The 13,945-nt window shown below is 29.4% G+C and overlaps 1 protein-coding gene across 1 annotated transcript in view; it reads right to left on the reverse strand.

Annotated features, from left to right (window-relative positions):
* LOC135948654 (uncharacterized) overlaps window positions 1-13,945 on the reverse strand; it is a 210,233-nt gene that overhangs the window by 74,428 nt on the left and 121,860 nt on the right. Inside the window, exons 3-4 of the mRNA XM_065498027.1 lie at window positions 1,655-1,956; window positions 1,460-1,509 (exon numbers count right to left, since the gene is read on the reverse strand). Coding sequence (XP_065354099.1) covers window positions 1,460-1,509; window positions 1,655-1,956 — 352 coding nt within the window. The remainder of the gene's footprint in view (window positions 1-1,459; window positions 1,510-1,654; window positions 1,957-13,945) is intronic.

The raw sequence follows: 13,945 nt of genomic DNA on the forward strand, positions 1-13,945 counted from the left end.
TTTTTTCCTTAAATTTTTATTTAAAAAAAATACAAAAGCTTTTTTTATAGAAAGTCATTGTCATAGAAAAAACAAGCAAGAAATAATACCCTACACTAAGTAAAAGAGTAAAAAAAAAATTTCTTTTAAAATTTCAATAATTTATATTTTTGAGTGATTTTCGGAAGTAGGCCTTATATGGGGGCTATGACCAATTATGGACCGATCACCATGAAATTAGGTCGTGTGATTTATGTCTATATTAAAGTTAACTATGTTGAATTTTGTGTGTTTACCAACATTTTTAAGCGATTTATGCACTTTAAAGTGATTTTCGGAAGCGGGTATATATGGGAGCTATGACTAATTATGGACCGATCGTAACAAAATTTGGTGACATGAATTTTGTGTGTATAAAAATTATTTGGAGCGGAATTTGTGGAGATACATATATAAATTAAACATTTATGACCGATAATTTCCAATTTCGGGAGGAAATTTGTATGGGGGCTAGGTGAAATAATGGACCGATTTCAGCCAGTTTCAATAGGCTTAGTCCTTGAGCCGAAAAAATAATATGTATCAAATTTCATCGAAATATCTTCAAAATTGCGACCTGTACTCTGCGCACAAGGTTTACATGGACAACCAGCCAGCCAGCCGACCAGACGGACGGACATCGCTTAATCGACTCAGAAAGTGATTCTAAGTCGATCGGTATACTTTAAGGTGGGTGTTAGACTAATATTTTTGGGCGTTACAAACATCTGCACAAATGCATAATACCCTCCCCGCTATGGTGGTGTAGGGTATAATTAACCAGAAAACCTTTTTACTACAAAAAAGTATTGTTAAATGAAAATAGCTATCTCTGATAAAAGCTTGTTCTATGATAAAAACTTATTTCCTTAAATAATTTTTTTTTCTAAGGTATTTTCACGAAAAATACAAAAGCTGATAAAATTTTATAAAATTTTTTTATTTTTCATACAGCAAAAAAAAACTTTATTTTTGTTACAGAAAAAGTTTTTTTTCCTGAAAAAAAATTTTTTCGAAACAAAAAAAATGTTCTAGTAAAAAAAAAATTATTTCCTAAAAAAGCTTCTTCTATGAAAACAGATTTTCATATTTGTTTAGAGATATTTTTATTCAAAATGCTCTATTCTTGTACAGTAAAGCTATTTTCATTAAGTAAAGTTTTTTCACCAAATGAGCTTTTACAAAAAAAAAAGTTTTTCGATAAAAATACATTTTTTTAAAGAAATATTCACTACAATTAACTATTATCATTAAATAACTTTTAAACCTCTTGACTTGCTCAAAAAAAATATTCGTTTAACGCTCTTTTTACTATTTTACCAAAAAAAATTTAATATTAACACTTTTTATACAATCTTTTCAAATTAAAAATGTCACTGTGTAACCTTAAAACTAAAAACAACAAATAAAATAAAATGAAAAACTTTTTTGCTAAACTTACCCGTTGTGGGAGGAAATTCATAAAAATAGGCGGAACGTGGACTTAAACAACTACAAATTAAGCAGAAAAAAAAGTAAATTAAATATTTTTTTTTTTTAGGAAAATAAAACAAGTAAATGTAAATGTCTGGTTTGCAAAATTGTTTATCAAATGTTGTAAGTAATAAAGAAAGAAACTTCTAAAACTAAAACTTACTTTTGTTGCACAAAATTCAAATGATGGGCAGCATTGGGCGGGATGGATTGTAAACCTTGTGGGAGTGTTGGCAGCGGTTGTTGTTGTTGCTGCTGCTGCAGCTGCTGATGTGAGACAGCGCCCTGCATCAAAGATAAATGCTGCTGCTGCTGTTGGTGGGCCAGCTGGGCTTGATGCAGCGTCTGTTGCTGGATAAAATGTTGCTGTTGCGTTAGAGCACCACGGGCAACGCGTGGTGCAAACACACCATAACCGAAACCATAAATTTCATCTTCTTCCTTGTCCGACAGGCAACTTGAGGGCTGTAGTTAGTTGTTAACGAAATAGAAGCAATGAAGAAGAAAAAGAAAAAAAAAGTCAAAAATTAGTTTTCTTTTATGCACCATAATTCATGGTCAAGTTTATGAAACTTAAAAGTTGAACAAAGAAAATGTTTATATTAAAAAGCATGCAAAGGAGATCTAAATCTTGTTTTTTTATTCTTTTATTTTTGTTGTTTTCAAACCAAAAGTGAGAAATTTATAGTCCTTGTTGTGGTAGTTATTATTGTAGTTGTTGTTAGTCTTTATTCAACAAACACTTAACAAACAAAACGATTACACAGAGAATTGAGAAATAAAATAAACCAAACACTCACTAATACTAATACATACTCATGCAACTAACTACATATACATTTAGAAAAATGAAAAGGTTTTTTTTTTATTTTTATTTTGCTTTTTATGAGCAAAACTGAATGAACATTTAATTTTCTGTTGATTTCCTTATGTTTTCTTTCTTGATTTTTTTTGGGAGGGGAGCGCTTTTGTTGCTTTTTTATAGTTTAAGGTTTTAAAATTCCTACTTCACTACTTCAAGTGGCTGCGGCCTTCTTTGGCTCAACACCTTGGGGAATAATAAGGATACAATACAGCCAACAGCACACACACATACATATACTACATACAGTAGTATTTGCATTTACATAAACACACACATATATAGAGGTACACAGCCAACAACAAAAAAAAAAACAACAAATAAATGGCCAAGTTAACAATGTTGTCAAAGTTTTGTTAAGTAGCATAATTTCAAGAGACTACTTGAGGGCCACTGTTCTTCAATTCAAAAACCAGTAAGAACAAAATAACATTACAAAATATGTATTATAAAATACAAGGACAAACCTAAAAGTTCTTTTTATTTAAGAAGTAAAGCAATTTTCTGACAAAACGCTATAAAATTATGATTTTTTTTTAACTAAACTAAAACTCCTGATACTAGGTGCAGTATTGGATGTTGTTCAACTGGACCATATAATACCCTACACTAAGTAAAAGAGCAAAAACATTTTTCTTTTAAAATTTCAATAATTTATATTTTTTTGTGATTTGGTGATTTTCGGAAGTGGACCTTATATGGGAGCTACGACCAATTATGGACCGATCACCATGAAATTAGGTCGTGTGATTTATGTCTATATGAAAGTTAAATATGTTGATTAAATAAGCGATTTATGCACGTTAAAGTGATTTTCGGAAGAGGGTCTATATGGTAGCTATGAGTTATTATAGACCGATCGTGATGAAATTTGGTGACATGAATTTTGTATATATAAATCTTATTTGGAGTGGAATTTGTGGAGATACATATATAAATTAAACATTTATGACCGATAAAGTCCAATTTTGGAAGAACATTTGTATGGGGGCTAGGTGAAATAATGGACCGATTTCAGACAGTTTCAATTGGGCCAAAAAAAAATTTGTACCAAATTTCATCAAAATATCTTCAAAATTGCTACCTGTACGCTGCGCACAAAGTTTACATGGACAGCCAGCTAGCCGACAAGACGGACGGACGGACATCGATTAATCGACTCATAAAGTGATTCTAAGTCGATCGGTATACTTTAAGGTGGGTGTTAGACTAATATTTTTGGGCGTTACAAACATCTGCACAAACGCATTATATCCTCCCCACTATGGTGGTGTAGGGTATAAAAAAGTTGTACTAAATCTGGAAATTCTAAACTACTGGTTCGATTGCAAAATCATGTATAAACAAAACGTAGAGGAGGACATAAGCTTTAATAAAATTAAATTTGTGACCACCCTGTTATAATACAAGGTGAGATACAAGGTGTCAAAGTCGATCACCTCTGGTAAGGAGAATGATTATACAATATAAATTTATTCAGAGTATTGGCCATTGTTAGCTATTAGCTTTCCCAGCTCTCTGCCAACATATGGAACCAAAAGAGCCGATCCAAAAGAACTGCTCTTCTTCTGAGTTCAAGAACGAATCAATCCAATATCAGGTACTCTGTTCTGAACTGAAGCATATCCCCGAGAGAGTATTCTGCTTCGATCGAAGCAAATAGCAGACACAAGGTTCAAGGTCTGGACTATAAGGCGAGAGAGGCAAAACTTCCCAACCACTTCTTTCTAAATAGTTTTCAACATGTATTGCATTAACGGTGTCATGTCTGGCCGCATATTCTGGTCGTTTTTCGGACAGTGCTCGCTTCAAACGTTGCTTCCGATACAGGTTCCCTGTGATGGCCTGGTTAGATTTCACCAGCTTATAATAGATATAAACCTTTTGCTTCCACCAAATACAAAGCACTACCTTAACACCAGGAATACGTACGATCTCTTACGCTTCGGGTTATCGTAATGGATTCGTAATGATTCGTTACAAAATGATTTTCTATTATACCATTCAAGCATTATTTCGGACATGCAAAATAGTCTTTCAAAGTCTCTCAGCTTCAATTCGTATGTTACCCAATTTCCCTGTTTTTAGATGATTCCTACTGCTCGCAAACATTTAGAAATTGATGATTGATTAGCTCCCAATGATTTTGCAAGTTCTTGTAGAGTTTGACAATAATCTACGTGGAGCAATGCTTGCAATTTTTGATCTTCAGACTTTTTTGGCTGGCCTGAGCGATGTTTGTCTTCCGTGTCGCCACCTCTGAACCGCACAAAACATCTCTCGCACGTTGAAACTGATGAAATACATTCATCAAGAGCTTCGATGAGCAATCGATGTGATTCAGCGGCATTTTTTTTAAAAATTAAGTAAAGCAAAACTTCCCGCATATGACGCTTTGTTGGCGCAAAATTCGATATTTTCGAAGCAAAAAAAAAACCTTGTTGTTTGTTTACACTAAGTGAGAATAAATGACAGATATGTACCCCCAAGCTGACATATAAGTTATTAAAAACAAAAACCGCGCTTTAAAGATACGTCATATATTGTAAACCCCACATTTTTAAGTCATACACTCAATATAACAGCCAATTTTGTGAAATCAACAGGAAGATCTTTAGATTTTCATTTGCTTTAAAAAAAATCTGTCTATATTTGATCAAGAAAAGCAGTGCAAAGTTTTCCTAACAAGAGGTTAGTGACTTTGACAACATTTACCAACAGAGTGCTAACATTTTGTGAAAGCCTATTTCCTCCTCTACGAATCGTTCATAAATAATTTGTGATAGAATCAGAAGTTTAGAATATTCCGATTTGTAACCGCTTTTTTTTATTGACCCCACTGAACCCGACTTTGAATTCCATACTTTTATTTACAGGAGAAAATTTTTTTCTAGAATAAAGGCCTCTTCTGGCTGCCCTCATAACTTTCACTTTACTTGACAGCAATAAAAATGTACAACAAATACAACCCAACATTCCACAACATATTTAATATTTTTCTGCTTTTTTTTTGGTTCTCAGGCCTTTCAAAAGGAACTGCTCTAAAATACAACAAGAAAACGGCCTCAAAAAATAGTGGTTTCCTTAAGAGTCCAAAAACAAAACAACAAATCAACTCAGAAACAAAACCAAATGGTTGGCCAACAGCAGCACACTGGCCTAAAACGAAATCCGTTTCAGTTGATGTTCTTTCCTTTTTGTTTTTCTTCATTATACTTCAGCAAAATGAAACTGAAAGCGCTTCAAAATAAAGATATAACAAAAAACAAAACTTTATAATAAAATCAGTCTAAAGGCCGGCAACAACTTTACACAAAGTTAATATTAAAAAAGTAAATAAAAAAACAACAATGAAATAAAATTAAAAAGCAACAACAGTCCAACAATATAATAAGAAAATAAACGTAAAAAATAAGCCGTAAAAAAAATAAAAACAACCATAGAAATTGTATTATTTAAGTTTGTACTTGTTGTTTATACGAAATTTCAAATCAAATGTTAATCATACGTCCAGCAGGTCATCATCATGATGATTTCGTTGTTTCGTGATTGTAACACAGAGTGTTTGCATAACAAATGTAATAAATACAATAAAAAACAAAGATTTTCCCCAAAAACTTTTCTTTGGGAAAATTTAATTTCTTCTTAACTGGATTTAAATTTATTTTTTATAGACCCCCCAAATCCAAAACTAAAAGACATAAAGGTATGCCAACAAAAACAAAATAATTTTTAGCCAAAGCAAACGAGTAAGACAGAGAGAGTTTAAAAGAGCAGGGAGTTGTTACAAAAAAGTCGTTTGTTATAAAAAAAGTTTTCCTAAGAGAAATTACTGCAGTATTTTTTTTAAGTTTCTTCTTTTTCTCAATAATAATGAACAGTGGTCCTTTTTACAGCTTTTGACAAATTTTAAAATACTTTTCCGTTTTATTATTATTTTTTTTTTTTTTTTGTAATTTGTTTGTCTTGATTTTATGAAATCAAAATTAAATTGCCAATTAAGCTATAAACACTGAATAAATAATTTAATGTTAACAAGCCAACAATAATGGAAAAAGTTAAACAGTCAGTTGTTATAAATATTCTTCTTTGAAATGATTTCTATTTATGCTGGGAAAATTCCTTTAGGATTTGAAGAAAAATAAATTAAAATTTGTCAATTTGTTTAGAATTTTAACTTGTTTAAAACAGATTTAAGCAAAAGGAAAACATAAAATGTAATTACAAAACTCGTGATACAAAATAATGTAATCATTTTTTAAATAACAAGAAAAGTGACATTGTACTTAGGAATGCAATAGAAGTTTCAAGAAAATCAGTTTCGCTGGTTATTAGAAAAGTAAAATAAGCTTATTTGACCCAATCTATCGAAGAATTAAAGAAGTACAAACAACCACAATTGCATAACAAAATATGATACCTATAATGTATAATAAAACAAGCCTGACTACTGGTTTTAATTATTCTCCAGGACTTTAATGTTGCATAACGATGGAAATTTTTTAGACAATTTGTATACTTTCCCCTATTAAAAGTGCTGAATACGGATATATGTATATCAGTGTCATTCCATGTCTAGGACGGAGAAATATTCATCTAAGAAATCGTATGAAATTATAAGTGGATTTAGCTATGATTAAATCGATTGTCTGTTAGTGTAAAACACGATCATATGCATAATACTTAAACGAAATTAATGTGATTCACACAAAAATGTTTAGTATTATTCTAAGCAGTTCGGTATTGAACATCAGCCAAATCGGTTTTATGGCATAATAGTTATGAACCTAAATGTAAGATTACATTGAAAAAAATTTCTGTATTTTCTCAAAATTATTCCAACATTGATACGGCAGCTCAGTATGTTGTTGTTTGCAAATGATGAGGGAAATTTGTTAATTCTAGTTCAATTCACAACCGAATATAGCATTATTTATAACTTGTTTCAACATGAGGCAAGAGAAAAGGCTGATTTTCATAAAAATAATGAATCGATTTTAACCAGTTTAATAAGATTCATCCCAGGTTTAATGGAAAATGCCTTCGTTGTTATCTTTCAATTGCGGTAAGTAGCTAATTCTATTCAGAACGTGATTCTGTTAGAAATCAGAATTTTAATTGAAATTTACTTAAGACAAAAGGTTTTAGAACAATGTACTTTTGGTAAAAGATACTTTTGTTTAAAAAGAACTTTTTGTTATGTTACGTTTTATAAAGAAAGGTACTATTTATAAAAAAAACGGAACTTTTTATCAAAAAGCTACTTTCGATAAAAAGGAGCATTTGATAAAAATGTAGTTTTGATAAAAGGTATAAAAAAGGTACTTTCTATAAGGAAATTTTGTTACAACGGTACTTTTTATAAAAAAGATACTTTTTATAAAAAAGGTACTTTTTATGAAAAATGGTACTTTTTATGAAAAATGGTACTTTTTATGAAAAAAGGTACGTTTTTATGAAAAAAGGTACGTTTTTATAAAAAAAGGTACGTTTTTATAAAAAAAAATAGTTTTTATAAAAAACGTACTTTTTATTAAAAAGGTACTTTTTATTAAAAAATACCTTTTTAATTAAAGGTACTTTTAACAAAATAAATGAATAAAAAGGTACCTTTTATTAAAAAAGTACTATTTATGATAAAAGGTACTTTTTTGGAAAAAGGTACTTTTATGAAAAAAGGTACTTTTATGAAAAAAGGTACTTTTTGTAAAAAAGGTACTTTTTGTAAAAAAAGGTACTTTTTGTAAAAAAATGTACTTTTTGTAAAAAAGGTACTTTTTGTAAAAAAAGGTACTTTTTGTAAAAAAAAGGTACTTTTTGTAAAAAAAAGGTACTGTTTGTAAAAAATGTACTTTTTGTAAAAAAGGTACTTTTTGTAAAAAAGGTACTTTTTGTAAAAAAGGTACTTTTTGTAAAAAAGGTATTTTTTTTAAAAAAAGGTACACATACATGTAATGTTTTTAAAAAAAAATGTATTTTTTATATAAAAGGTACTTTTTATATAAAAGGTACTTTTTATATAATAGGTACTTTTTATATAAAAGGTACTTTTTATATAAAAGGTACTTTTTATATAAAAGGTACTTTTTATATAAAAGGTACTTTTTATATAAAAGGTACTTTTTATATAAAAGGTACTTTTTATATAAAAGGTACTTTTTATATAAAAGGTACTTTTTATATAAAAGGTACTTTTTATATAAAAGGTACTTTTTATATAAAAGGTACTTTTTATATAAAAGGTACTTTTTATATAAAAGGTACTTTTATATGCAAATTTAATAAAAAGTACTTTTTCGAAAAGGCAATTTTCATAATAGGTAAAATTCGTACTCGCGAAGGTACTTTCTATTAAAAAAGTACTATTTATGATTAAAGGTACGTTTTGTAAAAAAAGGTACTTTTTGTAAAAAAAAGGTACTTTTTGTAAAAAAAAGGTACATAATTTAAAAAAAAAATTACTTTTTATATAAAAGATACTTTTATATGCAAATTTAACAAAAAGTACTTTTTCTAAAAGACAATTTTCAGAATAGGTAAAATTCGAGCTCGCGAATGCAATTAAATTTTTTTCTCTCGTTATAAAATTTGTTATCGCGAATTTAAAAATAAAATGCAGGAAAATATGGAATCGATGTTCCCAACTAAATTTCAAGTTTAGTTTGTGTGAGGATTTGGCTTTCACATGAAAACGCATTTTTATGTTGTCTTTGTGAGAACCCAATAATAAATACTAAAGCACCTAAAAATTCAAGCATTTGAACATTTTATTGGAATTTGACTTGAATGCAAATGTAAATTTGTTTTAAACATGAAAAATATTTGAAAAAAATTAAATATTTCCAAACAAAAAACATATGGCTTGAATTCCATTTTACTGGAGAATGCTATTGAAATAAAGTGTAATACAACTGTAATTCAATTGCTGGACTAGAATTCAAGGCTTTAATTAGACTTGCTTTCAACTTGAATTCGAGTAAAAATGCTTATTGCAAAATATGAAAAAATCATAAAAACCTTAAAAAATTACATTTTTATCCTTTGATCCAGTTCAGCAAATACTAACGCTAGGATAAAAATTTGAGAAACGGAATCATAGAATGAATTAACTTCAACAACAAAAAGTTTTTTTCATGACAGTCAAAACATTTGGTAGTGTAAGATTTTTCTTCACATACTTCATAAAGGAAGAAAAATGAAATGGCGAATAATTCGATTTAATTCAATTTTGCTTATTTATTTTTATTTTATTCGATTTACATTGGTAAATTAAAATTAGCGGTACTCTGGTATTTTTAATAAAACGAAAAGTAAAAGGAACTTCTAGTAAAAAGTGCATTTATCAAAATGTTTTTTGTATTTTTTTTCATCAAATTTAAAATTTCTTACTCCTGCCGATTTTCTTACTTGACCGATATCAGTCATTTATAACAATTATATATCTCTACACTTTAAAAAACCAAATTAAAAGCTAGCTGTTGCCCATATTGATTTCCACAAACATATACTTAATTGATACAATCATATAAAATATATGATTGCTGCAATCATGTGAATCGTGACTGGTCTGAAAGCTCCCGTAAACTTTATAATAAGACTCAGAAATAATTTAATGCAGTCGAACAATGATACTAAAGAACTTAATATTATGCTTGCCTTTCTCTCCAATGAAAATAGAAGACAAAATTACTAAACTGCAGAATGTTAAGGAAATGAAAATCAGCATAGACCTCTCTATTGATGTCCTAAATAGAGTGGTAAAAGTCTGTTGGAAGTCAAAGTTCACAAACATAGTTTGTTTTACATATTTCGCTTGTTTAGGTATGACAATCAGATTTAAATTTTTTTAAACCTTAAAGTCGATAAATTTTGTGACTATAAATTACTATGAGAAACACTGTTATGTTGAAAAGAATGTTACCAATTTAATGTATCATATATAGAGTTATAAACTATTTTTCTTTGTTCACCGTCATGAGTAGTGACATTTGTAAGAATGTTGCAACGACAGAGAAAGACAATATTTGTTTGATGCAAGGTTCGTTTGATTCAATTCCTTGGTTTTTTTTCTTTTCTTTGCTACACTTTTTTGTTTTTGCCAAAACTGAACAAAAAAAAACAAAGTGAATGAAATGATTATTGCCAAGTCTAGTTGTCATTTATTCGCTCTGGTTTTTTTTGTGTTTTGTTTGTTTGTCTCTCCTGACATTACGTTCAATTTAGTGTAGTAGTTGTTTGTCATGCTGGGTTATAGACGCTGGCATTCTATAGTTTTTTTCGTTATTTTTGCCAATATTATGTGCTACAAACGTATAAAAATACTTATGATCATGTCGAATAACAACAATATTCTAAACGAGATATAAAAATGCAACCAACAACAGCAACAGAAAGTTTTAAACGAAAAACCAAAAAAAAAAAAGAAAATAAAAACTCAATTCAATTCGTTTTAGCAGTAAAAGTAGAAGAATGAATGCCAATTCGTTATTATATAGAAGTTTTTCTTGTATTACTATTGTCTTATATCTATGTATATGTAGACTAAGTATGAGTGTATTGAAAAATAAGTCTTTGTGTATGTTTGTTAGCAAATTTGTGGTTGATATATTTTTACATGTTTTTATGTTTGTTGCAAGTTTTTCTCCAATTTAGAGTTTTTTTTCTCTTATGATATTTTATTTATTTTTTTTATTGTCGAGTCAAGTTGTGTGCAAGTAGGAAAAACAATTTGCTTGTTTTATATTAAAACATATAAAAACCCAACTAAAGATGAACAAAATAAAATAAAATAAAAAAACATGCCGAAAAGAACGTAGTAAATAAGACAGACATACAAAGAAACCAAACATACAAGCTACAAATGTAAGGTTGCAACAACAGCATGTTAAATATATAAAATAAAACCAACTAAAACAACAACTAAATACTCATACATTTATACAACTCATATACAAAATTTGCGAGGATAACAGCAAAAGTTTAAACAAAAAACTAAAATGATCATAAAATTTGAGTGTCATTTTAATCCCAAGTGCCATTAAGGGTTAATTTCCATTTTTTGTGCTGTTATTATAAATCCTAGACTTTGTGTTATATTTTTAGTAAGTTTCATCAAAATCGGTCCAAAAATATATAACATTTAGCTATATTTTAACGAGAAATTTCAAATATTGAAAAATTTTACCTTTGACCTTCATGATCTAAGGATTAGCGTTTTCTGATTTTAGTAAAACTTTCAGACTATATTTCAAAATTACCTGGAATATAATATTCTGAATTGGTTTTACTTAATATTAAATTGAGCCCCAAAAAAATAGTTTCTCTCGAAAATCGCAAAATTTAAATAGCAGGTGCGGAAAAACTATAGGAGGAATTGTTATACTTTTTTCATATTTTTAATTTCCTATTATATTGTCAATAAATCCCATTGTGATAATAAAAAAATTCAGAAATTTGTTTAACAAAATTTGGAAATGGAACTTTGAAACTGTCGTTTTTTGGTTACACCTGCGAATAGGTTAAGGGTAAACTACGAAGCCAAACACTAATATACAAGTAAATATGTTTATATTGTTATGTTTTAACCCTTTCAAAACGCTGGTTTATTTCTTTTAAATAAACCGGATACTTTTGATTGCAAATAAAAGCCGTTTAGTAGTTTGAAAATTGTAACAACTCTTTATTTATTTCAAATGTACAACAACAGAATTAAATAGTCACTCAGTGTTTTTTTATACACGTTTATAAATTCGCATAAATAAAGACACACTTTATAATGTACACGAATTCAATTGAAAAACACAGCACACTTTAAGGCATTCAGTTGATGTTTATTTGAATAGCGTCTCTGATAAACTGACTAACGACTGCAACCTCTGCCACTATTTATAACACTGCCATCTGCACTCTAGATTTCTCTTTAACTGTCTAGAGGTTTCTAATACATACGCCATCTGGGGTGTACTTTTCACAATGTTCTTTAACTGAATATTCGAATTCGAATATACGGTCGCAGCAAACAGCGTTGCCAACTTACGATCAATGGTCAACTGAAAGCTTTTATTCAATGTTAATAATGCCCATGGATATGTTACAGTTTGCTATTACAGCACTGTTATTTGAATCAGCCGTTAAAATCGTTATATTTCAATTCAAGTACAATTTCGTAACAATATTTTATAAAAAAATTTGCTTTTATTTTAATATTTCTCAAAATATGTTAATTTTGTTAATACATTTCTTGTTCTAGTGGGGACAACAAAGCCAAATATCAATGGCGCTAAGGTAATTCTCTGCATTTGGTAGGAGCAAAACGCAACCATCACAGAGAACGTTTGTATAAAGAAAAATCCCAGAATATGTGGATGACAACTCTTGGCCACATATTGCAATAGCTGCTAAAAGGAATTTAGAATGAAGTGGTTGGGAAATTTTGCTCACCCACTATATAGACCAGAACTTGCCCCGACCGACTGATATTTGTTGCGATCGATGCAGAATGCTCTCTCTGGGATACGCTTCACATTGAAATAGAGTATACGAAATTGTCTTGATTCGTTCTTGGTCTCAAAAGATGAGCAGTTCTTTTGGCTCGGAATCCATAGGAAAAGGTCATAGCTAAAAATGGCCAATACTTTAAATAAATTTATATTTTACAAATGCTTCAAAATAAAAGCTAAACATTTTTAACAAATGCATGAAAAATACATAAATTCGAACTCATCAAAACAGGATATAGCGTAGAAAATCATCCTTGAGTAATTTAACATATCCCTTGTTCATGGACAATTTGTTGTTTCCAAATCCAAATATTTTTTTTTAGGAAAATATATTGAAGCTAGGCATTACTATGAGACCAATATAGTAAACATTGGAAAAGCAGTTAAACATTTATATATGTACTATTGAATTTGAGCGACTTTACATCATTCTTATATACATACAACTAGTTGATCGCCCCGGTTTCGCCCGGTAGCATTTACTAATGTTAGTTCTTCAAGTTTCTCCAACCCACGCACACCAGCCAGTTCTTATTTGCAAATAAAATATCTAAATTTGTACTGCATACTTTAGGGAGCAAAAAAAAATCAGCCAAATCGATCCAGCCGTTCTCACGTGGTGACATTACATACATGGACCATTTCATTTTTATATATATAGATTTGAACTTTGAACTTCAATAAAATATTCAAAGTGAATTTAAGATTGATGATCAACTTCAAATTTGGTATGACCATAAAGAACCTGAGTACAAAATTTTAAAAAATTTGAAACGCAAATTATTATTTATTCCCAGGTTCTTGTTGTAGAGTTTTGGAAATTGTATAACTTAAGAGAGTCTTAGGAATCTTTTAGAGTCATGCTTTGCTGCAGTTTGTAAGGAATTTTCCGACTGTCCTTTATGCATACATTCCGCATAAACTTTATATGGCATCTTACTCCAACACACCTAAACTTACATTCTGTTTAAATGTATTTTTCTATATGTATATTTATAGACGGTAGATAGAAAATATTATTTCTTTTCACACACATAGATACAGACAGACATAACTACATGCATGCATGCATACATACATAAGACTAAATCCC

Source organism: Calliphora vicina, chromosome 1 (assembly GCF_958450345.1).
Source record: "Calliphora vicina chromosome 1, idCalVici1.1, whole genome shotgun sequence".
Lineage (NCBI taxonomy): Eukaryota > Metazoa > Arthropoda > Insecta > Diptera > Calliphoridae > Calliphora > Calliphora vicina.